The sequence below is a fragment of the Panulirus ornatus genome, chromosome 64, assembly GCF_036320965.1.
Source record: "Panulirus ornatus isolate Po-2019 chromosome 64, ASM3632096v1, whole genome shotgun sequence".
In the NCBI taxonomy this organism is placed as follows: Eukaryota; Metazoa; Arthropoda; class Malacostraca; order Decapoda; family Palinuridae; genus Panulirus; species Panulirus ornatus.
This window is the reverse complement of record NC_092287.1, coordinates 10,485,465-10,512,844: the sequence shown is the minus strand read 5'-3', so window position 1 is coordinate 10,512,844 and position 27,380 is coordinate 10,485,465. Positions and strand designations below refer to the sequence as shown.

Below are 27,380 nucleotides of genomic sequence, written 5' to 3'. Positions count from 1 at the left end.
TAACATACCCTGAACATAATCGATACACCCCCTACACACTGGAGCATTATGCCACACCCTGAACACACTCCACCACACCTCGAACATACTCGACACACTCTCATATCCTTAGTACACTACTCGTTCCTGCCTCACACACGAGACGTAGAACACATTACAGACCACAGTCCCATCTGGAGCACAAGCATTACCGCCCATTAACAACTGTCATGCTACCTACGCCCCTCTTGCACGCAACAAACACACAATCTAAGAAGCCACAAGAAAATTGACACAGTGAGAGGACTCTACCTCTCTCTCTCTCTCTCTCTCTCTCTCTCTCTCTCTCTCTCTCTCTCTCTCTCTCTCTCTCTGGTGGTGAAAGCAGTATCTCCTCTCCCTCTGGAAATGAGAGCAGCGTCACCTCTCCCTCGGGTAGTGAGATCAGCGGCACCTCTCCCTCTGGTAGTGAGAGCAGCCTCACCTCTTCCTCGGGTAGTGAGAGCAGCCTCACCTCTCCCTCGGGTAGTGAGAGCAGCCTCACCTCTCCCTCTGGTAGTGAGAGCAGCCTCTCCTCTCCCTCGGGTAGTGAGAGCAGCCTCACCTCTCCCTCTGGTAGTGAGAGCAGCCTCACCTCTCCCTCTGGTAGTGAGAGCAGCCTCACCTCTCCCTCGGGTAGTGAGAGCAGCCTCACCCCTCCCTCTGGTAGTGAGAGCAGCCTCACCTCTCCCTCGGGTAGTGAGAGCAGCGACACCTCTCCCTCTGGTAGTGAGAGCAGCCTCACCTCTCCCTCGGGTAGTGAGAGCAGCCTCACCTCTCCCTCTGGTAGTGAGAGCAGCCTCACCTCTCCCTCTGGTAGTGAGAGCAGCCTCACCTCTCCCTCTGGTAGTGAGAGCAGCCTCACCTCTCCCTCTGGTAGTGAGAGCAGCCTCACCTCTCCCTCTGGTAGTGAGAGCAGCCTCACCTCTCCCCTCTGGTAGTGAGAGCAGCCTCACCTCTCCCTCTGGTAGTGAGAGCAGCCTCACCTCTCCCTCTGGTAGTGAGAGCAGCCTCACCTCTCCCTCTGGTAGTGAGAGCAGCCTCACCTCTCCCTCTGGTAGTGAGAGCAGCCTCACCTCTCCCTCTGGTAGTGAGAGCAGCCTCACCTCTCCCTCGGGTAGTGAGAGCAGCCTCACCTCTCCCTCTGGTAGTGAGAGCAGCCTCTCCTCTCCCTCTGGTAGTGAGAGCAGCCTCACCTCTCCCTCTGGTAGTGAGAGCAGCGCTCACCTCTCCCTCTGGTAGTGAGAGCAGCCTCACCTCTCCCTCTGGTAGTGAGAGCAGCGACACCTCTCCCTCTGGTAGTGAGAGCAGCCTCACCTCTCCCTCGGGTAGTGAGAGCAGCCTCACCTCTCCCTCAGGTAGTGAGAGCAGCCTCACCTCTCCCTCGGGTAGTGAGAGCAGCCTCACCTCTCCCTCTGGTAGTGAGAGCAGCCTCACCTCTCCCTCTGGTAGTGAGAGCAGCCTCACCTCTCCCTCTGGTAGTGAGAGCAGCCTCACCTCTCCTCTGGTAGTGAGAGCAGCCTCACCTCTCCCTCGGGTAGTGAGAGCAGCCTCACCTCTCCCTCTGGTAGTGAGAGCAGCCTCACCTCCTCCTCGGGTAGTGGAGAGCAGCCTCACCTCTCCTCGGGGGGGGCAGGTAGTGAGAGCAGCCTCACCTCTCCCTCGGGTAGTGAGAGCAGCCTCACCTCTCCTCTGGTAGTGAGAGCAGCCTCACCTCTCCCTCGGGTAGTGAGAGCAGCCTCACCTCTCCCTCTGGTAGTGAGAGCAGCCTCACCTCTCCCTCGGGTAGTGAGAGCAGCCTCACCTCTCCCTCTGGTAGTGAGAGCAGCCTCACCTCTTCCTCTGGTAGTGGGAGCAGCGTCACCTCTCCCACTGCTAGTGAGAGCAGCCTCACCTCTCCCTCAGGTAGTGAGAGCAGCCTCACCTCTCCCTCTAGCAGTGAGAGCAGCCTCACCTCTCCCTCGGGTAGTGAGAGCAGCGTCATCCCTCCCTCTGGTAGTGAGAGCAGCCTCACCTCTCCCTCGGGTAGCGAGAGCAGCGGCACCTCTCCCTCGGGTAGTGAGAGCAGCCTCACCTCTCCCTCGGGTAGTGAGAGCAGCCTCACCTCTCCCTCTGGTAGTGAGAGCAGCCTCGCCTCTCACTCTGGTAGTGAGAGCAGCCTCACCTCTCCCTCTGGTAGTGAGAGCAGCCTCACCTCTCCCTCTGGTAGTGAGAGCAGCCTCACCTCTCCCTCTGGTAGTGAGAGCAGCCTCACCTCTCCCTCTGGTAGTGAGAGCAGCCTCACCTCTCCCTCTGGTAGTGAGAGCAGCCTCTCCTCTCCCTCTGGTAGTGAGAGCAGCGGCACCTCTCCCTCGGGTAGTGAGAGCAGCCTCACCTCTCCCTCTGGTAGTGAGAGCAGCCTCACCTCTCCCTCGGGTAGTGAGAGCAGCCTCGCCTCTCACTCTGGTAGTGAGAGCAGCGGCACCTCTCCTCGGGTAGTGAGAGCAGCCTCACCTCTCCCTCGGGTAGTGAGAGCAGCCTCTCCTCTCCCTCTGGTAGTGAGAGCAGCCTCACCTCTCCCTCGGGTAGTGAGAGCAGCCTCACCTCTCCCTCGGGTAGTGAGAGCACCGTCACCTCTCCCTCGGGTAGTGAGAGCAGCCTCACCTCTCCCTCGGGTAGTGAGAGCAGCCTCTCCTCTCCCTCTGGTAGTGAGAGCAGCCTCACCTCTCCCTCGGGTAGTGAGAGCAGCCTCTCCTCTCCCTCTGGTAGTGAGAGCAGCCTCTCCTTTCTTTTCATTAATCCTACTATAAATTTCAAGAGAGAGACTGCGCTTTTAAACAGCAAAGCTATTCATTACTGATAATAGCTTCAAACAGTTACAATTAAAACGAGGTAATTACAGGATGGAAAAGTAATCGAAAATACAATTACATTGAAAACTAGGTCGGAGGAACCAGAAAGGAAAAAAGAATCGCTGACTTCCATGTAAGGCAAGTAATTTACGTGAACGATCGCAAATCACCCAATTACTGGGACAACAGATGGGTGTACTCTGAGCAAGCTCCTCCCGCTGAAGAACTATATATATATATATATATATATATATATATATATATATATATATATATATATATATATAGCATTTATGGTATTGGAGGAGGCATATTATAGGGTTGATAGAGATGCTTTGTGGAAGGTTTTAAGAGTATATGGTGTGGGAAGTAAGTTGCTGGAAGCAGTGAAAAGTTTTTACCAAGGATGTAAGGCATGAGTACGAGTAGGAAGAGAGGAAAGTGATTGGTTTCCAGTGAAGGTCGGTCTGCGGCAGGGGTGAGTCATGTCCCCATGGTCGTTTGATTTGTATATGGATGGGGTTGTTAGGGAGGTGAATGCAAGAGATTTGAAGAGAGGGGCAAGTATGCAGTCTGTTGTGGATGAGAGGGTTGGGAAGTGAGTCAGTTGTTGTTCGCTGATGATACCGCACTTGTGGCTGATTCGGGTGAGAAACTGCAGAGGTTGGTGACTGAGTCTGCAAAAGTGTGTGAAAGGAGAAAGTTGAGAGTAAATGTGAATAAGAACAAGATTCAATGATATTTCTTGTGGTACTGGAGTTAGAGTTAATAACGGAGATGGCATTACTCCAGTCAATACAATGACCATAGTTTTTAACGTGATTAAACAAGGCATTTGATTCTTGTCTTGTTCTTATACTATATGTATGTTGCTTAAGTCTAAGAGAAAGATCCTTACCAATCTGCCCAACATAAAACTTATCACAATTTCTACATGGCACTTTATAGATGCATCCAGGAGAATTTTGTGTGGCGCCTGGATGTGGAAAGGGAGCTGTGGTGTCGGTGCGTTACGCATGACAACTAGAGACTGAGTGTGAACGAATGTGGCCTATTTTGTCCATTCCTGGTGCTGAATCGCTGGGTGGGGGATACTATTTCGTGTGTGGCGGGGTGGCGACGAGAATGGATGAAGGCAGTAAGTATGGATCTATACATGTGTATATATGTACATGTCTTTGTATGTATATGCATGTATACGTTGAAATGTATATGGGCGTGTGTGGGCGTTTATGTATATACATGTGTATGTGGGTGGGTTGGGCTATTCCTCGTCTGCTTCCTTACGATACCTCACTAACGCGGGAAACGGCGGTTAAGTATAATATACTATTTATTATTCTATCGTGCTTTCTCGCTTTCTACCGCATTAGCTAGGTAGCGCAAGAAAGCAAACGAAAGAATGGCCCAACCCACCCACATGCACATGTATATACATACACGTCCACAAACGCACACATACATACCTATACATCTCAACGTATACATATATATATACACACACACAGACATATATATATATATATATATACATATATATATATATATATATATATATATATATATATATATATATATATATATATATATATATATATATATATATATATATATTCTTTTTTTTTTGCTTTGTCGCTGTCTCCCGCGTTTGCGAGGTAGGGCAAGGAAACTGACGAAAGAAATGGCCCAACCCACCCCCATACACATGTATATACATACGTCCACACACGCAAATATACATACCTACACAGCTTTCCATGGTTTACCCTAGACGCTTCACATGCCCTGATTCAATCCACTGACAGCACGTCAACCCCGGTATACCACATCGATCCAATTCACTCTATTCCTTGCCCTCCTTTCACCCTCCTGCATGTTCAGGCCCCGATCACACAAAATCTTTTTCACTCCATCTTTCCACCTCCAATTTGGTCTCCCACTTCTCCTCGTTCCCTCCACCTCCGACACATATATCCTCTTGGTCAATCTCCATGTGCCCAAACCATTTCAAAACACCCTCTTCTGCTCTCTCAACCACGCTCTTTTTATTTCCACACATCTCTCTTACCCTTACGTTACTTACTCGATCAAACCACCTCACACCACAAATTGTCCTCAAACATCTCATTTCCAGCACATCCATCCTCCTGCGCACAACTCTATCCATAGCCCACGCCTCGCAACCATACAACATTGTTGGAACCGCTATTCCTTCAAACATACCCATTTTTGCTTTCCGAGATAATGTTCTCGACTTCCACACATTCTTCAAGGCTCCCAGGATTTTCGCCCCCTCCCCCACCCTATGATCCACTTCCGCTTCCATGGTTCCATCCGCTGCCAGATCCACTCCCAGATATCTAAAACACTTTACTTCCTCCAGTTTTGCTCCATTCAAACTTATATATATATATATATATATATATATATATATATATATATATATATATATATATATATATATATATATATATATATATATATATATATATATATGTACATAATTCATACTTACTGCCTTTATTCATTCTCGTCGCCACCCTACCACACATGAAATGGAAACTCCTTCCCCCCGCATGTGCGCAAGGTAGCGCTAGGAGAAGACAACAAAGGCCCCATTCGTTCACACTCAGTCTCTAGCTGTCATGTGTAATGCACCGAAACCACAGCTCCCTTTCCACATCTGATCCCCATAAAACATTCCATGGTTTACCTCAGACGCTTCACATGCCCTGGCTCAATCCACTGACAGCACGTCGACCCCGGTGTACCACATCGTTCCAAATCACTCTATTCCTTGCACACTTTTCACCCTCCTGCATGTTCAGGCCCCGATCGCTCAAAATCTTTTTCACTCCATCTTTCCACCTCCAATTTGGTCTCCCACTTCTCGTTCCCTCCACCTCTGGCAAATATATCCTCTCTCTCAATCTTTCCTCATTCATTCTCCCCATGTAACCAAACCATTTCAATACACCCTCTTCTGCTCTCTTAACCACACTCTTTTTATGACCAGACATCTCTCTAACCCTTTCATTATTTACTCGATCAAACCACCTCACACCACATATTGTCCTCAAACACTTCATTTCCAACACATCCACCCTCCTCCGCACAGCCCTGTAGCCCACGCCTCGCAACTATATAACATTGTTGGAACCAGTATTCCTTCAAAGATACCCATTTTTGCTCTCCAAAATAATGTTCTCACCTTCCACACATTCTTCAACGCTTCCAGAACCTTCGCCCCCTCCCCCACCCTGTGACTCACTTCCACTTCCATGGTTCTATCCGCTGCTAAATCCAATCCCAGATATCTAAAACACTTCAATTCCTTCAGTTTTTCTCCATTCAAACTTATCTCCCCAATTAACTTGTCCCTCAATCCTACTGAACCTAATAACCTTGCTCTTATTCATTTTTACTCTCAACTTTCTTCTTTCACACACTTAACCAAACTCAGTCACCAACTTTTGCAGTTTCTCACTTGAATCAGCCACCAGCGATGTATCATCAGCGAACAAATGACCCACTTCCCAAGCTCTCTCATCCACAACAGACTGCATACTTGCCCCTCTCTCCAAAATTCTTGCATTTACCTCCCTAAAAACCCCATCCATAAACAAATTAAACAACCATGGAGAAGACATCACGCACCCCTGCCGCAAACCGACACTCACAGAGAGCCAATCACTTTTCTCTATTCCTACTCGTACACATGCCTTTCATCCTAGTTAAAAAACTTTTCACTGCTTCTAGCAATTTACTCCCCCACACCATATATATATATATATATATATATATATATATATATATATATATATATATATATATATATATATATAACTTTACCATTCCACTTTACGATCGTAAAAAACGGAAATTCATACACAAATCTAGAAAATTTACAGACTGCAATTACATTAGAAAATCAACGGAAACAGTGACATAAATAGAATTACAATCAAAAGAAGAGTTTGAAAGGGACAACAAAAATTCTCTCTCTTCATCATACTTGTCCGCCGTTTCCCGGTCAATAAAACGGGTACCTGGCTTAGGCTAGGTATACACAGAGCGTTAATAAGATGACCTTGAGTAGGGCCTCAGTTGTCCGTACCGTCTTGGCTAACGTATAAAGATATCAAAGAAGTAACATTACAAATTGAAGGAATTTCACACGATCGCGATGATACATAATTCAATTACAAGTAAAGTGATTTCCAGTACCAAACGTTTGTTTGCAGCTTCACTCTTGTAATCTTGAGGGCGGCCCCGGTAATCCTATCACTCTGTCAAATGCACGAAATTCTTCACTCGTTTTGTCATCCACTTTGTTACGGTTCGCTCTTTGGGAAGTAGTCCAGTTACTGTGTCAAATCCTGAACCTCTGTCACACGGTCAGTCGCCCGTAATCTGTCACTGTCCTTGACAATTCCTTTGACGCCTGTGAAGCTTGTTTCGAAACCTTGAAGTAGGTTTATTCTCAATCCTCTGTGTGGTAAAGAATATTTGATTCTCGTGGCTGTATTGTTTGTTAATCCCAACGACAGGGTTGCTGGATGGTGCAAGACGAGAGTTCCATGGAACTGTTGTGGGATGTAGTGTTGCGAATCCGTCTGAGCATTTTCTGCCACATCGCTCAGGCACCTCCATCTTATATGTCTTCATTTCATCACGAAGAGAGAGCTTCGTGTTCGGCGTATATGTTTGCGTTTTTTCTCACTACAGTGTCTCTATTGTTGCTTCCAGGGATCCGGAACAGTTTGAGCTTTTCTTAAAGGAAGGCGATCCTACCTGGTTTGTTCGTTGTGTGGTCTTTGAAGGCGATCCTACCTGGTTTGTTCGTTGCGTGGTCTTAACACAGTCCCTCAATCTATCTTGTTGTGCCAAACGATCGAAGGCAATATCACCAGAGGAAGGCAGCTTCTCTGCATATATGTTGTGCGGTATTTTCCATACCATCTGCCAATCGGAGTAAAAGTTCTTTCTCAAACAACTGTTGTTGTTTCCCAGTGCAGTTCATGTTACCTTTTCAGTACATTTCATTCGGTTTCTGAAGCGTCATTCTTTTCTCAGTTGAGGTTCCGGGAATTCTCATCTGCTCTTGCGGGGGGTTTAAAAGGTGAGAAGTCTTGTGTCCCTCATGGGTTCATATGAGGCTGAAATGGTGGTTCGATCTAAGGCTGAGGATTCGAGGCTGTGAAGCAGGGATGGACAGCTGTCTCAGGAAGTCCCCTCCCCCCCTCTCTCTCTCTCTCTCTCTGGCACCTCGCCTGCCCTGAGAGAGATCGACTCGTCACTATGGGTCTTGTCCTTCGTCACAGTCGTCCTCACCCTCTCCGCCTGCAGCGGAATTACCACGTCTTCCCTGTTTAGTCTCATTAAAATTCCTTTCTCCCAAGATGTCGCTCCTCGTCCAGAACACTCAGGACTTCCTGCTCATGACGCAGTTATAACCGGCTTCTCCCTTGATGACAGTGTGTGGTAATTCTATCCATTTCACACTTCAAGAACATGCAGGAAACATTTTGCTGACTCTTTCCTATCAAGGTCTTAAGGAAAGCTTGAATCTGACCAGCTCTCGACCTACAGACAGACCAAATCTTCCGCCAACGACGTTAAGATTCATCGAACAGCCTCTTTTAGCAACTGCTTGACCAATCAGAACGCTTCTAAATCACGTCTATGGATGAGTTCGAATCCCAAGGGTGCTAGGTCTTCTCCCGCCGAGGTTAGCCAGTACCAAACACTATCATACCTGGCTCAAGTGAATCCCTTGGCCCCTTCAGCACTTGCTCGGTGGGCGGGGGAGGACTCGGCGATTGATAGCACACACTGCGGGGGTCTCCACACACACGGTCTTACATCACTACCATCAATGCAGCGTGTAAGGTCTCGTGCAGCTGGTGAGATCAAAGAAGACACTTCAAAAGTAGAGCAAGAAAGCTCTGCGAGCGTTTATATACAACCCCGGGCGCGAAGGGAGTACGTCCTCTCTCTCTCTCTCTCTCTCTCTCTCTCTCTCTCTCTCTCTCTCTGGTGGTGAGAATAGCGACACCTCTCCCTCTGGTGGTAAGAGCAGCGACGCCTCTCCCTCTGGCAGTGAGAGGAGCGTCACCTCTCCCTCTGATGGTGGTGTGCATCACTGCCTCTCCCTACGGCGGTGAGAAGCGACACCCGCCCCGACTCTTCCTTCAGTAGTGAGAGCAGCCTCTCTCTCTCTCTCTCTCTCTCTCTCTCTCTCTCTCTCTCTCTCTCTCTCTCTCTCTCTCTCTTAATGAGAGCACCTTCCATTCTCTGGAGGTGAGAGGAGCTTTACGTCCCCCCCAACCCCACCACACCCCACATCCCTCTCTGGTGATGAGAGCATCGTCAAAGCCCCTGTGGTGGTGAGAGCGGCGTTGCCTCTCCCACCGCTGGTGAGAGTAGCCTCATCTTCTCAACATTAGGTGTCCTCTCCCTGCCTCTCCCAGCGGAGGGAACCAGCCCTGGGACAATGCCGCCCAGCTTCTCTCCTACTAATATCTCTGTTGTGTGTGTGTCTGTGTCTGTGTGTGTGTGTGTGTGTCTGTGTGTGTGTGTGTGTGTGTGTGTCTGTGTGTGTGTGTGTGTTTGTGTATGTGTGTGTTACTGCTTGCTTATGCATACTGAGAGTGAGCTTAACGCTCGTGGGGCCCCAAGCCTCTCATACCTGACTTACTGTGATAGTTTTTTTTTTTTTGCACGAACCACGTTTTCTCGTCGTCTTCGCCAAGCGTGTTCCCACGAGGTTATAATTCCAGTGTGGGAGAAATGCTCCCTCATGTCCCTCTGTCCTCTCATTCTTTCCTCACGACCCTCACTCATCTGTCAAGCTTCCAGATGTGCCCTCATATCCTGGACTTTCTTCCAGTATCGTAGAACGGTTTGTCATAGCCAACTAGAAGACATGCATGTCGTTATCAAGTCTCCCCTAACTTTTCTCTCTTCCAGTGTGGGGAGATGGAGGTCTTCTCCTTCTCTCTGGGTTGGTCATGCCACTCAATAATATGGCACAGTTCTTGTTCCATACCTGTGAACCTATTACAGCTCTATTCCGGTATGTTCCAGGTTTGGGCGAAGATACGCGTTGAAAGATGTGTGGAAGGCGAGAACGTTATCTCGGAGAGCAAAAATGGGTATGTTTGAAGGAATAGTGGTTCCAACAATTTTACATGGTTGCGAGGCATGGGCTATAGATAGAGTTGTGCGCAGGAGGGTGGATGTGCTGGAAATGAGATGTTTAAGGACAATATGTGGTGTGAAGTGGTTTCATCGAGTAAGAAATGCAAGGGTAAGAGAGATGAATGGTAATGAAAAGAGTATGGTTGAGAGAGCAGAAGAGGGTGTATTGAAATGACTTGGTCACATGGAGAGAATGAGTGAGGAAAGACCGACAAAGAGGATATATGTGTCAGAGGTGGAGGGAATGAGAAGTGGGAGACCAAATTGGAGGTGGAAGGATGGGGTGAAAAAGATTTTGAGTGATCGGGGCCTGAACATACAGGAAGGTGAAAGGTATGCGAGGAATAGAATGAATTGGAACGATGTGGTATACCGGGGTCGACGTGCTGTCAATGGACTGAACCAGGGCATGTAAAGCGTCTGGGGTAAAGCATAGAAAGTTTTGTGGGGCCTGGCTGTGGAATTACACATGACAGCTAGAGACTGAGTGTGAACGAATGGGGCCTTTGTTGTCCTTACCTAGCGCTACCTCGCGAGCACGCCGGGGGAGAGGGGTGCCATTTCATGTGAGAAGGGGTGGCGACGGAAATGGATGAAGGCGGCAAGTGTGAATATGTACATGTGTATATATGTATATGTCTATGTATGCATATGCATGTATACGTTGATACGTATGGGTATGTATATGCGTGTGTGTGGGCGCATACACTCAGTCGCTGTCTCCCGCGTTAGCGAGATAGCGCAAGGAAACAGGCAAAAGAATGACCCCTACAATCCACATGCACATGTATATACATAAACACCCACACACGCACATGTACATACCTATACATTTCAACGTATACATACAAATATATTCACAGACATATACATATATACACATGTTCATATTCATACTTGCCGCCTTCATCCATTCCCCTCGCCACCCCGCCACGCATGAAATGGCACCTCTCTCCATCAGCGTGCGCGTGGGGTATCGCTAAGAAAAGAAAACAAAGGCCACATTCGTTCATACTCAATCTCTAACTGTCATGTGTAATGCACCGAACCACAGCTCCCTTTAAACATCCAAGCCCCACAAAACTTTCCATGCTTTACCCCAGACGCTTCACATGCCCTGGCTCGATCTATTAACAGCACGTCCATCCCGGTATACCACATCGTTCCAATTCACTCCCTTCCTTGCACGCAATTCACCCTCCTGTATGTTCAGGTCCCAGTCACTCAAAATCATCTTCACTCCATCCTTCCACCTCTAATTTGGTCACCCTCTTCTCCTCGTTCCCTCCACCTCTGACACATACATCCTTTTGGTCAATTTTCCTCACTCATTCTCTCCATGTGACCAAACCATTTTCATACACCCTCCTCTGCTCTCTCAATCACACTCTTTTTACTACCATAAATCTCTCTCACCCTTTCATTACCTACTCGATCAAACCACCTCACACCACATACTGTCGTCAAACATTTCATTTCCAACACATCTACTCTCCTCCGCACAACCCTATCTATAGCCCACGCCTCGCAACCATATTACATTGCTGGAACCACTATTCCTTCAAACATACCCCTTTTTGCTCTCCAAGATAACGTTCTCATCTTCCATACATTCTTCAAAGATCCCAGAACCTACGCCTCCTCCCCCACCCTGTGACTCACACTTCCGCTTCCATGGTTCTATCCGCTGCTTAATCCACTCCCAGATATCTAAAACACTTCACTTCCTCCAGTTTTTCTCCATTCAAACTTACCTCCCAATTAACTTGTCCCTCAATCCATCTGAACCTAATAACCTTGCTCTTATTCATATTTACTCTCAGCTTTCTTCTTTCACACACTTTACCAAACTCAGTCACCAACTTTTGCACTTTCTCACCTGAATTAACCACCAGCGATGTATCATCAGCGAACAACAACTGACTCGCTTCCCAAGCCCTCTCATCCAAAACAGACGGCATACTTGCCCCTCTCTCCAAAGCTCTTGCATTCACCCCCCTAACAACCACATCCATAAACAAATCAAACAACCATGGAGACATCACAAACGCCTGCCGCAAACCGACATTCACTGGTAACCAATCACTTTCCTCTCTTTCTACTCCTACACATGTCTTACATCCTCCATAAGAACTTTTCACTGTTTCCAGCAACTTGCCTCCCACACCGTATACTCTTAATACCTTCTACAGAGCATATCTATCAACTCTAACATATGCCCTCTCCATATCCATAAATGCTACATACAAATCTATTCGTTTTTCTAAGTAATTCTCACATACAATCTTCAAAGCAAACACCTGAGCCACACATCCTCTACCACGTCTGAAACCACACTGCTCCTCCCAATTCTGATGCTCTGTACATGTCTTCACCCTCTCAATCAATACCCTCCCATATAATTTTCCATGAATACTCAACAAACTTATACCTCTGTAATTTGAGCACTCACCTTTATCACCATTGCCTTTGTACAGTGGCACTATACATGCATTCCGCCAATCCTCAGGCACCTCACCATAAATCATACATACATTAAATAACCTTACCAACCAGTCAACAATACAGTCACCCCCATTTTTGATAAATTCGACGGCAATACCAACCAAAACCACCGCCTTGCCGGCTTTAATCTTCCGCAAAGCTTTCACTACCTCTTCTCTGTTTACCAAATCATTCTCCATGACCCTTTCACTTCGCACACCACCTCGACCAAAACACCCTATATCTGCCACTCTATCATCTAACACATTCAACAAACCTTCAAAATACACTCCATCTCCTCACATCACCACTATTTGTTATTACCTCACCATTAGCCCCCTTCACCGATGTTCCCATTTGTTCTCTTGTCTTACGCACTTTATTTACCTCCTTCCAAAGCATCTCTTTATTCTTCGTAAAATTTAATGATACTTTCTCACCCCAACTCTCATTTGCCCTCTTTTTCACTTCTTGCACCTTTCTCTTGACCTCCTGCCTCTTTCTCTGAGACACCTCCCAGTCATTTGCATTATTTCCCTGCAAAATTCGTCCTAATACCTCTCTCTCCTCTCTCACTAATAATCTTACGTCTTCATCCCACCACTCACTACCCTTTCTTATCTGCCCACCTCCCACGATTCTCATGCCACAAGCTTCTTTTGCGCAAGCCATCACAGCTTCCGTAAATACATCCCATTCCTCTCCCACTCCCCTTGCGTCCTTTGCTCTCACCTTTTTCCGTTCTGCACTCAGTCTCTCACACAAGTCTCTTTCCCAAGCTCACTTACTCTCACCACTCTCTTCACCCTAACATTCTATCTTCTTTTCTGAAAACCTCTACAAATCTTCACCTTCGCCTCCACAAGATAATGATCAGACATCCCTCCAGTTGCACCTCTCAGCACATTAACATTCAAAAGTCTCTCTTTCACGCGCCTATAAATTAACACGTAATCCAATAACGCTCTCTGGCCATCTCTCCTACTTACATACGTATACTTATGCATATATCTCTTTTTAAACCAGGTATTCCCAATCACCAGTCCTTCTTCAGCAAACAAATTACAAGCTCTTCACCATTTCCATTTACAACACTGAAAACCCCATGTACATCAATTATTCCCTTAACTCCCACATTACTCACATTTGAATTCAAATCACTCATCACTATAACCCGGTCTCGTGCATCAAAACTGCTAACACACTAACTCAGCTGCTCCCGAAACACTTGCCTCTCATGATCTTTCTTCTCATGCTCAGGTGCATAGGAAGCAATAATCACCCATCTCTCTCCATCCACTTTCAGTTTTACCCGTATCAATCTAGAGTTTAATTTCTTACACTCTATCACATACTCCCACAACTCCTGTTTCAGGAGTAGTGCTACTCCTTCCTTTGCACTTGTCCTCTCACCAACGCATGACTTTACTCCCAAAACATTCCCAAACCACTCTTCCCCTTTACCCTTGAGCTTGGTTTCACTCAGAGTCAAAACATCCAGGTTCCTTTCCTCAAGCATACTATCTATCTATCTATCTATCTATCTATCTATCTATATATATATATATATATATATATATATATATATATATATATATATATATATATATATATATATATATATATATATATATATATATATATATATATCCACCCGTCTCGCTTTTAATTTTCCAAAAGAAGAAACAGAGAAGGGGGCTAAGTGAGGATATTCCCTCAAAGGCACAGTCCTCTGTTCTTAACGCTACCTCGCTAACGCGGGAAATGGCGAATAGTATGAAAAAAGGAAAAAATACCTTTCCAAACATCTCACAGTCCACGGACTTAAAAGCAATTCTGACACTGACCACAATCTAATTTACCTTCTCTCGCGGTTCTCTCGTTGCCGCTCTGGTCATCACAGGGATGGTGGTGTGCTGTCAACTGCTGGATGCCTCTCACACATTAAGCCTCCCGTAATCCATTTCCCATGGATTCAGTCCTTACTTTCTGGTTTCTTTGAACACCTTTCCCATCTTATTACCTATTTATATATATATATATATATATATATATATATATATATATATATATATATTCTTTCTTTCAAACTATTCGCCATTTCCCGCATTAGCGAGGTAGCGTTAACAACAGAGGACTGGGCCTTGGAGGGAATACCCTCACCTGGCCCAATTCTCTGTTCCTTCTTTTGGAAAATTAAAAAAAAACGAGAGGGGAGGATTTCCAGCCCCCCGCTCCCTCCCCTTTTAGTCGCCTTCTACGACACGCAGGGAATACGTGGGAAGTATTCTTTCTACCCTATCCCCAGGGATAATATATATATATATATATATATATATATATATATATATATATATATATATATATATATATATATATATATATATATTATATATTTTCCAAGGCTGAGTTGCATGATCTATTCGTCCGACCAATGCTATGCATTTTCTCTATGTCTCTCAGGCTTCACATGCCCTTCAAAATTCGAGCATCATCAGCAAACACAGTCAGGTATGAACCCATTTCGTCAGGCAGGATGCATACCTACGTAGAAAACAGTAGTTACCCCAGCACTGAGTCCTGGAGGGGAGGTGGGGCATATCCCTTGCACTGAGCCCTGGGGAGCACACACACCACTTGCACTGAGCCCTGGGGTGTGTATAGCACTTGCACGGAGCCCTGGGGAGCACACACACCACTTGCACTGAGCCCTGCGGTGTGTATAGCACTTGCACTGAGCCCTGGCGGGCGGCACACCACTTGCACTGAGCCCTGGGGAGGCACACACCACTTTCACTGAGCCCTGATATAGAAGGATTTTCCCTGACGTGTTCTGTGTTTCATATCTGTTGGGTTAACTGTTCACATCCCCTTGAGCAGCCTTCCTCTGATTCCAGCTTAGATTAGCGTTTGTGTGTGTGTGTGTGTGTGTGTGTGTGTGTGTGTGTGTGTGTGTGTGTGTGTGTGTGTGTGTGTGTGTGTGTGTGTTTTAAGGGCACAGTCTTCAAACAACAAGTCATAAGACATGTTTCTCCTACCATTACCATAAGATCATCAACCGTCCCCGAAATCCTGGATGAGGAGGAGGACCCACCCCCTCAGTTCACTACCACTATCTTCAGCTCGGGTGTTATTCGTAGTTGGGGAGTTTGAGCCCAACAAGAGACACAAGGTCTTGGAACCTACCTGAGCCCAGGAGAGGGGCCAGCAAAGTCACCAACGTCGAGATTCTCATTGCCTTTGCCAGACGCTGTCCTCTGGAAATACGAAGAGGGAGAGGTGAGGTTATGTCAACACTGGTGAGTACTGCTCTACTACACGTCATCTCAAGATCAATGTGATTAATGAATTTTGATCATTGCTCTGGTACAATCAATCTCAAATCTGATTATGATTATTGAATTTTATGATATGAGGGAAACCGTATACTACAATCTGTTTGGAAAGAGGTTAATTAATGCAAGGAATATATTACTCCTAATGATAATAATGATAATGATATATATATATATATATATATATATATATATATATATATATATATATATATATATATATATATATATATCTTTTTTATGTTCACTATTTCCCGCGTGAAGAAGAATATCTGACTGAGTTTTATAGGAGAAAAAAGGTCTTTATTTGGCTCTTTCCTCTGTTCTTAATCTGTAAAAAGTAATACAGGAGGAGAGGATCTCCAGCCCTCCCCCTCCATCACCTACTCCCGCGCCTCTTGGTCGCCCTCTAAGACACGCATGACATACATGGGTATCATACTTTCTTCCCAATCCCCAGGAAATTTGTTGCATATATATGTGTGTGTGTGTGGAAGGCGAGAACGTTATCTTGGAAAGCAAAAATGGGTATGTTTGAAGAAATAGTGGCTCCAACAATGTTGTATGCTAGTGAAGCGTAGGCGATAAATAGGGTTGTGCGGAGGAAGGTGGATGTGTTGGAAATGAAATGTTTGAGGACAATATGTGGTGTGAGGTGGTTTGATCAAGTAATGAAGTGGTAAGAGAGATGTGTGGTAATAAAAAGAGTGTGGTTGAGAGAGCAGAAGGTGTTTTGAAATTATTTGGTTACATGGAGAGAATGAGTGAGGAAAGATTGACAAAGAAGATATATGTGTCGGAGGTGGAGGGAACGAGGAGAAGTGGGAGACCAAATTGGAGGTGGAAGGATGGAGTGAAAAAGATTTTGAGTAATCGGGGCCTGAACATACAGGAGGGTGAAAGGCGTGCGAGGAATAGAGTGAATTGGAACGATGTGGTACAACGGGGTCGACGTGCTCTCACTGGATTGAACCAGAGCATGTGAAGCGTCTGGGGTAAACCATGGAAAGTTTTGTGGGGCCTGGATGTGGAACGGGAGCTGTGGTTTCGGTGCATTACACATGCCAGCTAGAGACTGAGTGTGAACGAATGTGGCCTTTGTTGTCTTTTCTTAGCGCTACCTCGCGCGTACGCGGAGGGGGGGGGGGGGGGGGATGTTGGCATTTTCATGTGTGGAGGGGTGGCGGCAGGAATGGATGAAGGCAGCAAGTATGAATTATGTACATGTGCTGATATGTATATGTCTGTGTATGTAAAATTATGTATATGTTGAAATGTTTAGGTCTGTTTCCTTTCGTCTCTCTCTCTCTCTCTCTCTCTCTCTCTCTCTCTCTCTCTCTCTCTCTCTCTCTCTCTCTCTCTCTCGAAGTCCTGTGACGGAGATATTCTTACTACTAGTAACTAGACTTGCCATCCCGGTGCTTATCAAAGTGTATCAAACTTCGCAGAACCTTCGAGTAGCTGCTCTGACCATGAGAGGTTCGTAAGGCGATGGAGTGGCTAAAAAGGCTTTCTGTACGACACTTGTTTCAAAAACTGACTACCTGGAGGACACCCTTTGTCTGAGGGTTAGAATCCCTAACGCTCTAGATCCTGGGAGTTAGTCAATGTCTGTAATCGATGTAATCAATGTAAATCGTCTTGTTAAAGTAATCCCAACCAGAGAGTTTGGAGAAGGCAATGTTCTCTGCCGTTCGGCTAGACCGTTAGCCGAACTCTGGATCATCTAATTATAATTTCATAGTCAAATCAAATTTCACGCATGTCCGGTTCACCATAATCTCATATCATTTGCATATCATCAATCTCTTTTTAATGTACTATAACATGAGGGGTTCCTGGGACGTTTTCTCCCCTCACCCCCCAACCCATTTTGAAAACTTCGAGCGTTAATGATTAAGTCCGACGGTTTACGTGGCCGTGCAGTGGTCGAGGGAGGGAGGGCTGATTCTTTTTGAGCTTAAGACGACGTTCCACAACTACTACTACGACTACTACTACTACTGGTACTACTACTACTACCACTACTACTACTAATAATAATGATACGGAGGAGTATTAATGACAACGACTAAATATATATTTATTTTTTATTATTATTTATTATACTTTGTCGCTGTCTCCCGCGTTTGCGAGGTAGCGCAAGGAAACAGACGAAAGAAATGGCCCCCCCCCCCCATACACATGTATATACATACGTCCACACACGCAAATATACATACCTACACAGCTTTCCATGGTTTACACCAGACGCTTCACATGCCTTGATTCAATCCACTGACAGCACGTCAACCCCGGTATACCACATCGCTCCAATTCACTCTATTCCTTGCCCTCCTTTCACCTCCTGCATGTTCAGGCCCCGATCACACAAAATCTTTTTCACTCCATCTTTCCACCTCCAATTTGGTCTCCCTCTTCTCCTCGTTCCCTCCACCTCCGACACATATATCCTCTTGGTCAATCTTTCCTCACTCATTCTCTCCATGTGCCCAAACCACTTCAAAACACCCTCTTCTGCTCTCTCAACCACGCTCTTTTTATTTCCACACATCTCTCTTACCCTTACGTTACTCACTCGATCAAACCACCTCACACCACACATTGTCCTCAAACATCTCATTTCCAGCACATCCATCCTCCTGCGCACAACTCTATCCATAGCCCACGCCTCGCAACCATACAACATTGTTGGAACCACTATTCCTTCAAACATACCCATTTTTGCTTTCCGAGATAATGTTCTCGACTTCCACACATTCTTCAAGGCCCCCAGAATTTTCGCCCCCTCCCCCACCCTATGATCCACTTCCGCTTCCATGGTTCCATCCGCTGCCAGATCCACTCCCAGATATCTAAAACACTTTACTTCCTCCAGTTTTGCTCCATTCAAACTTACCTCCCAATTGAATTGACCCTCAACCCTACTGTACCTAATAACCTTGCTCTTATTCACATTTACTCTTAACTTTCTTCTTTCACACACTTTACCAAACTCAGTCACCAGCTTCTGCAGTTTCTCACATGAATCAGCCACCAGCGCTGTATCATCAGCGAACAACAACTGACACTTCCCAAGCTCTCTCATCCCCAACAGACTTCATACTTGCCCCTCTTTCCAATACTCTTGCATTTACCTCCCTAACAACCCCATCCATAAACAAATTAAACAACCATGGAGACATCACACACCCCTGCCGCAAACCTACATTCACTGAGAACCAATCACTTTCCTCTCTTCCTACACGTACACATGCCTTACATCCTCGATAAAAAGTTTTCACTGCTTCTAAGAACTTGCCTCCCACACCATATATTCTTAATACCTTCCACAGAGCATCTCTATCAACTCTATCATATGTTTGATGATAGAGTGGCAGATATAGGGTGTTTTGGTCGAGGTGGTGTGCAAAGTGAGAGGGTTAGGGAAAATGATTTGGTAAACAGAGAAGAGGTAGTGAAAGCTTTGCGGAAGATGAAAGCCGGCAAGGCAGCAGGTTTGGATGGTATTGCAGTGGAATTTATTAAAAAAGGGGGTGACTGTATTGTTGACTGGTTGGTAAGGTTATTTAATGTATGTATGACTCATGGTGAGGTGCCTGAGGATTGGCGGAATGCGTGCATAGTGCCATTGTACAAAGGCAAAGGGGATAAGAGTGAGTGCTCAAATTACAGAGGTATAAGTTTGTTGAGTATTCCTGGTAAATTATATGGGAGGGTATTGATTGAGAGGGTGAAGGCATGTACAGAGCATCAGATTGGGGAAGAGCAGTGTGGTTTCAGAAGTGGTAGAGGATGTGTGGATCAGGTGTTTGCTTTGAAGAATGTATGTGAGAAATACTTAGAAAAGCAAATGGATTTGTATGTAGCATTTATGGATCTGGAGAAGGCATATGATAGAGTTGATAGAGATGCTCTGTGGAAGGTATTAAGAATATATGGTGTGGGAGGAAAGTTGTTAGAAGCAGTGAAAAGTTTTTATCGAGGATGTAAGGCATGTGTACGTGTAGGAAGAGAGGAAAGTGATTGGTTCTCAGTGAATGCAGGTTTGCGGCAGGGGTGTGTGATGTCTCCATGGTTGTTTAATTTGTTTAAGGATGGGGTTGTTAGGGAGGTAAATGCAAGAGTTTTGGAAAGAGGGGCAAGTATGAAGTCTGTTGGGGATGAGAGAGCTTGGGAAGTGAGTCAGTTGTTGTTCGCTGATGATACAGCGCTGGTGGCTGATTCATGTGAGAAACCCCAGAAGCTGGTGACTGAGTTTGGAAAAGTGTGTGGAAGAAGAAAGTTAAGAGTAAATGTGAATAAGAGCAAGGTTATTAGGTACAGTAGGGTTGAGGGTCAAGTCAATTGGGAGGTGAGTTTGAATGGAGAAAAACTGGAGGAAGTGAAGTGTTTTAGATATCTGGGAGTGGATCTGGCAGCGGATGGAACCATGGAAGCGGAAGTGGATCATAGGGTGGGGGAGGGGGCGAAAATCCTGGGGGCCTTGAAGAATGTGTGGAAGTCGAGAACATTATCTCGGAAAGCAAAAATGGGTATGTTTGAAGGAATAGTGGTTCCAACAATGTTGTATGGTTGCGAGGCGTGGGCTATGGATAGAGTTGTGCGCAGGAGGATGGATGTGCTGGAAATGAGATGTTTGAGGACAATGTGTGGTGTGAGGTGGTTTGATCGAGTGAGTAACGTAAGGGTAAGAGAGATGTGTGGAAATAAAAAGAGCGTGGTTGAGAGAGCAGAAGAGGGTGTTTTGAAGTGGTTTGGGCACATGGAGAGGATGAGTGAGGAAAGATTGACCAAGAGGATATATGTGTCGGAGGTGGAGGGAACAAGGAGAAGAGGGAGACCAAATTGGAGGTGGAAAGATGGAGTGAAAAAGATTTTGTGTGATCGGGGCCTGAACATGCAGGAGGGTGAAAGGAGGGCAAGGAATAGAGTGAATTGGAGCGATGTGGTATACCGGGGTTGACGTGCTGTCAGCGGATTGAAGCAGGGATTGTGAAGCGTCTGGGGTAAACCATGGAAAGCTGTGTAGGTATGTATATTTGCGTGTGTGGACGTATGTATATACATGTGTATGGGGGGGGGGGCCATTTCTTTCGTCTGTTTCCTTGCGCTACCTCGCAAACGCGGGAGACAGCGACAAAGTATAATAAATAAATATAAATATATATATAGATAGATAGATAGATAGATAGATAGATACATCTATATATACTGTACCTAATAACTTTGCTCTTATTCATATTTACTCTTAGCTTTCTTCTTTCACACACTTTACCAAACTCAGTCACTAGCTTCTGCAGTTTCTCACACGAATCAGCCACCAGCGCTGTATCATCAGCAAACAACAACTGACTCACTTCCCAAGCTCTCTCATCCACAACAGCCTGCATACTTGCCCCTCTCTCCAAAACTCTTGCATTCACCTCCCTAACAACCTCATCCATAAAAGAATTAAACAACCATGGAGACATCATACACCCCTGCAGCAAACCTACATTCACTGAGAACCAATCGCTTTCCGCTATTCCTACACGTACACATACCTTAAATCCTCGATAAAAACTTTTCACTGCCTCTAACAACTTACCTTCCACACCATATATTCTTAATACCTTCCACAGAGCATCTCTATCAACTCTATCATTTGCCTTCTCCAGATCCATAAATGCTACATACAACTCAATTTGCTTTTCTAAGTATTTCTCACATACATTCTTCAAAGCAAACACCTGATCCACACATCCTCTACCACTTCTGAAACCACACTGCTCTTCCCCAATCTGATGCTCTGTACATGCCTTCACCCTCTCAAATCAATACCCTCCCATATAATTTCCCAGGAATTCTCAACAAACTTATACCTCTGTAATTTGAGCACTCACTTTTATCCCCTTTGCCTTTGTACAATGGCACTATGCAAGCATTCCGCCAGTCCTCAGGCACCTCACCATGAGTCATACATACATTAAATAACTTTACCAACCAGTCAACAATACAGTCACCCCCTTTTTTAATAAATTCCACTGCAATACTCTCCAAATCCGCTGCCTTGCCGGCTTTCATCTTCTGCACAGCTTTTACTACCTCTTCTCTATTTATTCTCCCTAACCCTCTCACTTTGCACACCACCTCGACCAAAACACCCTATATCTGCCACTCTATCATCAACACATTCAACAAACCTTCAAAATACTCACTCCATCTCCTTCTCACATCACCACTACTTGTTATCACCTCCCCATTAGCCCCCTTCACAGAAGTTCCCATATTTTCCTTGTCTTACGCACTTTGTTTACCTCCTTCCAAAACATCTTTTTATTCTCTCTAAAATTTAATGCTTCTCTCTCACCCAAACTCTCATTTGCAATCTTTTACCTCTCCCACCTTTCTCTGGACCTCCTGCCTCTTTCTTTTATACATCTCCTAGTCATTTGCATTATTTCCCTGCAAAAACCGTCCAAATGCCTCTCTCTTCTCTTTCACTAATAATCTTACTTCTTCATCCCATCACTCACTACCCTTTCTAATCTGCCCACCTCCCACGCTTCTCATGCTACAAGCATCTTTTGCGCAAGCCATCACTGCTTCCCTAAACACATCCCATTCCTCCCCCACTCCCCTTACGTTCTCTGTTCTCACCTTTTTCCATTCTGTACTTAGCCTCTCCTGGTACTTCCTCACACAAGTCTCCTTCCGAAGCTCACTTACTCTCACCACTCTCTTTACTCCAACATTCTCTCTTTTTTTCTGAAAACCTCTACAAATCTTCACCTTCGCCTCCACAAGATAATGATCAGACATCCCTCCAGTTGCACCTCTCAGCACATTAACATCCAAAAGTCTCTCTTTCGCGCGCCTATCAATGAACACGTAATCCAATAACGCTCTCTGGCCATCTCTCCTCTCTCTCTCTCTCTCTCTCTCTCTCTCTCTCTCTCTCTCTCTCTATATATATATATATATATATATATATATATATATATATATATATATATCGGAAAACGCTTGCCTTGGCTGCGAGTAGCGAAATGTGACCGTAATCAAGATCTCTTTGAGTAAGACATGAAAAGCAAAACTCTTTCCGAAAATTAGTTTAACGTGAAGTTATAAGTAATGTGGAAACATCAACGTTTTCGCAGAAAAAATAAGCTCAGTGGTTTCGCTCAGTTAAGGCCAGGGATTTTTATCATACCATCAATTGTCAGATGACTAACACCTGCTGTATATGGTGGCGTCTGTATGTATGTATGTATGCATGTATGTATGTATGTATGTATGTATGTATATATTTATGCATGTATGTATGAATGTATGTATATATGTATGTATGTATGTATGTATGTATGTATGTATGTATGTATATATATCTATATCTATCTATCTATCTATCTATCTATCTATCTATCTATCTATCTATCTATATATATATATATATATATATATATATATATATACATTTATGTGAATAAGAGCAAGGTAATTAGGTACAGTAGGGTTGAGGGTCAAGTCAACTCGGAGGTAAGTTTGAATGGAGAAAAACTGGAGGAAGTAAAGTGTTTTAGATATCTGGGAGTGGATCTGGCAGCGGATGGAACCATGGAAGCGGAAGTGGATCATAGGGTGGGGGAGGGGGCGAAAATCCTGGGAGCCTTGAAAAATGTGTGGAAGTCGAGAACATTATCTCGGAAAGCAAAAATGGGTATGTTTGAAGGAATAGAAGCTCCAACAATGTTGTATGGTTGCGAGGCGTGGGCTATGGATAGAGTTGTGCGCAGGAGGATGGATGTGCTGGAAATGAGATGTTTGAGGACAATGTGTGGTGTGAGGTGGTTTGATCGAGTAAGTAACGTAAAGGTAAGAGAGATGTGTGGAAATAAAAAGAGCGTGGTTGAGAGAGCAGAAGAGGGTGTTTTGAAATGGTTTGGGCACATGGAGAGAATGAGTGAGGAAAGATTGACCAAGAGGATATATGTGTCGGAGGTGGAGGGAACGAGGAGAAGTGGGAGACCAAATTGGAGGTGGAAAGATGGAGTGAAAAAGATTTTGTGTGATCGGGGCCTGAACATGCAGGAGGGTGAAAGGAGGGCAAGGAATAGAGTGAATTGGATCGATGTGGTATACCGGGGTTGACGTGCTGTCAGTGGACTGAATCAGGGCATGTGAAGCGTCTGGGGTAAACCATGGAAAGCTGTGTAGGTATGTATATTTGCGTGTGTGGACGTATGTATATACATGTGTATGGGGGTGGGTTGGGCCATTTCTTTCGTCTGTTTCCTTGCGCTACCTCGCAAACGCGGGAGACAGCGACAAAGCAAAGAAAAAAAAAATTTATGTATGTATGTATGTATGTATGTACAAAGGCAAAGGGGATAAGAGTGAGTGCTCAAATTACAGAGGTATAAGTTTGTTGAGTATTCCTGGTAAATTATATGGGAGGGTATTGATTGAGAGGGTGAAGGCATGTACAGAGCATCAGATTGGGGAAGAGCAGTGTGGTTTCAGAAGTGGTAGAGGATGTGTGGATCAGGTGTTTGTTTTGAAGAATGTATGTGAGAAATACTTAGAAAAGCAAATGGATTTGTATGTAGCATTTATGGATCTGGAGAAGGCATATGATAGAGTTGATAGAGATGCTCTGTGGAAGGTATTAAGAATATATGGTGTGGGAGGAAAGTTGTTAGAAGCAGTGAAAAGTTTTTATCGAGGATGTAAGGCATGTGTACGTGTAGGAAGAGAGGAAAGTGATTGGTTCTCAGTGAATGTAGGTTTGCGGCAGGGGTGTGTGATGTCTCCATGGTTGTTTAATTTGTTTATGGATGGTGTTGTTAGGGAGGTAAATGCAAGAGTTTTGGAAAGAGGGGCAAGTATGAAGTCTGTTGGGGATGAGAGAGCTTGGGAAGTGAGTCAGTTGTTGTTCGCTGATGATACAGCGCTGGTGGCTGATTCATGTGAGAAACTGTAGAAGCTGGTGACTGAGTTTGGTAAAGTGTGTGGAAGAAGAAAGTTAAGAGTAAATGTGAATAAGAGCAAGGTTATTAGGTACAGTAGGGTTGAGGGTCAAGTCAATTGGGAGGTGAGTTTGAATGGAGAAAAACTGGAGGAAGTGAAGTGTTTTAGATATCTGGGAGTGGATCTGGCAGCGGATGGAACCATGGAAGCGGAAGTGGATCATAGGGTGGGGGAGGGGGCGAAAATTCTGGGGGCCTTGAAGAATGTGTGGAAGTCGAGAACATTATCTCGGAAAGCAAAAATGGGTATGTTTGAAGGAATAGTGGTTCCAACAATGTTGTATGGTTGCGAGGCGTGGGCTATGGATAAAGTTGTGCGCAGGAGGATGGATGTGCTGGAAATGAGATGTTTGAGGACAATGTGTGGTGTGAGGTGGTTTGATCGAGTGAGTAACGTAAGGGTAAGAGAGATGTGTGGAAATAAAAAGAGCGTGGTTGAGAGAGCAGAAGAGGGTGTTTTGAAGTGGTTTGAGCACATGGAGAGAATAAGTGAGGAAAGATTGACCAAGAGGATATATGTGTCGGAGGTGGAGGGAACGAGGAGAAGAGGGAGACCAAATTGGAGGTGGAAAGATGGAGTGAAAAAGATTTTGTGTGATCGGGGCCTGAACATGCAGGAGGGTGAAAGGAGGGCAAGGAATAGAGTGAATTGGAGCGATGTGGTATACCGGGGTTGACGTGCTGTCAGTGGATTGAATCAAGGCATGTGTAGCGTCTGGGGTAAACCATGGAAAGCTGTGTAGGTATGTATATTTGCGTGCGTGGACGTATGTATATACATGTGTATGGGGGGGAGGTTGGGCCATTTGTTTCGTCTGTTTCCTTGCGCTACCTCGTAAACTCGGGAGACAGCGACAAAGTATAACAACAACAAAAAAAAATGTATGTATGTATGCATGTATAGTATATGTATGTATTTATGTAATGTATATATGTATGTATGTATGTATGTATGTATGTATATGTATATGTATGTATGTATGTCTGTATGTGTATATGAACGTATGTGTGTGTGTGTGCGTGTGTGTGTGTGTGTGTGTGTGTTTGTGTGCGTGTGTGTGTGTGTGCGTGTGTGTGTGTGTGTATGTGTGTGTGTGTTTGTACTGTACAGGGAAGGAGTTGTACACTCGCTGGTCACACCGTAGTATCTCCTGCATATTTCTCTTATCATCAGCTGTGATGAGTCCTGGTGTTAGCTGAGACTCTGTGAAGGTTATCCTGCAGCTCAAGGCTGCGCTACTTCCAGTAGCAGGGAAAATGTGGACTCCTTTGGAGTGAGATGTTCTTTGACGAGGCTGTGTTCCCGGTGATACAGTCACACTAAAAGTGACTTGTTCCTCACTTTGTAACCTTGTGCAGCAGGAGTCCAATAACACACCCACACACACACACACACACACATATATATATATGTGGATCATAGGGTGGGGGAGGGGGCGAAAATTTTGGGAGCCTTGAAAAATGTGTGGAAGTCGAGAACATTATCTCGGAAAGCAAAAATGGGTATGTTTGAGGGAATAGCGGTTCCAACAATGTTGTATGGTTGCGAGGCGTGGGCTATGGATAGAGATGTGCGCAGGAGGATGGATGTGCTGGAAATGAGATGTTTGAGGACAATGTGTGGTGTGAGGTGGTTTGATCGAGTAAGTAACGTAAGGGTAAGAGAGATGTGTGGAAATAAAAAGAGCGTGGTTGAGAGAGCAGAAGAGGGTGTTTTGAAATGGTTTGGGCACATGGAGAGAATGAGTGAGGAGAGATTGACCAAGAGGATATATGTGTCGGAGGTGGAGGGAACGAGGAGAAGAGGGAGACCAAATTGGAGGTGGAAAGATGGAGTGAAAAAGATTTTGTGTGATCGGGGCCTGAACATGCAGGAGGGTGAAAGGAGGGCAAGAAATAGAGTGAATTGGAGTCATGTGGTATACAGGGGTTGACGTGCTGTCAGTGGATTGAATCAGGGCATGTGAAGCGTCTGGGGTAAATCATGGAAAGCTGTGTAGGTATGTATATTTGCGTGTGTGGACGTGTGTATGTACATGTGTATGGGGGGGGGGGGGGGGTTGGGCCATTTCTTTCGTCTGTTTCCTTGCGCTACCTCGCAAACGCGGGAGACAGCGACAAAGTATAAAAAAAAAAAAAAAAAAAAAATATATATATATATATATATATATATATATATATATATATATATATATATATATATATATATATATATATATATATATCTTTTCTTCTTTCATACTATTCGTCATTTCCCGCGTTAGCGAGGTAGCGTTAAGAACAGAGGACTGAGCCTTTGAGGGAATATCCTCACTTGGCCCCTTCTCTGTTCCTTCTTTTGGAAAATTAAAAAGCGAGAGGGGAGGATTTCCAGCCCCCCGCTCCCTTCCCTTTTAGTCGCCTTCTACGACACGCAGGGAATACGTGAGAAGTATTCTTTCTTCCCTATCCCCAGGGATATATATATATATATATATATATATACATATATATATATA

General features: G+C 45.0%; 1 protein-coding gene across 1 annotated transcript in view; it reads right to left on the bottom strand.

Moving 5' to 3' along the window:
- Positions 1-27,380, bottom strand: part of LOC139746157 (neurotrimin-like) — a 201,338-nt gene that overhangs the window by 64,825 nt on the left and 109,133 nt on the right. The window contains exon 2 of the mRNA XM_071657024.1: positions 15,723-15,793. Within this exon, the coding sequence (XP_071513125.1) occupies positions 15,723-15,771 (49 nt within the window). The 5' untranslated portion in view covers positions 15,772-15,793. The remainder of the gene's footprint in view (positions 1-15,722; positions 15,794-27,380) is intronic.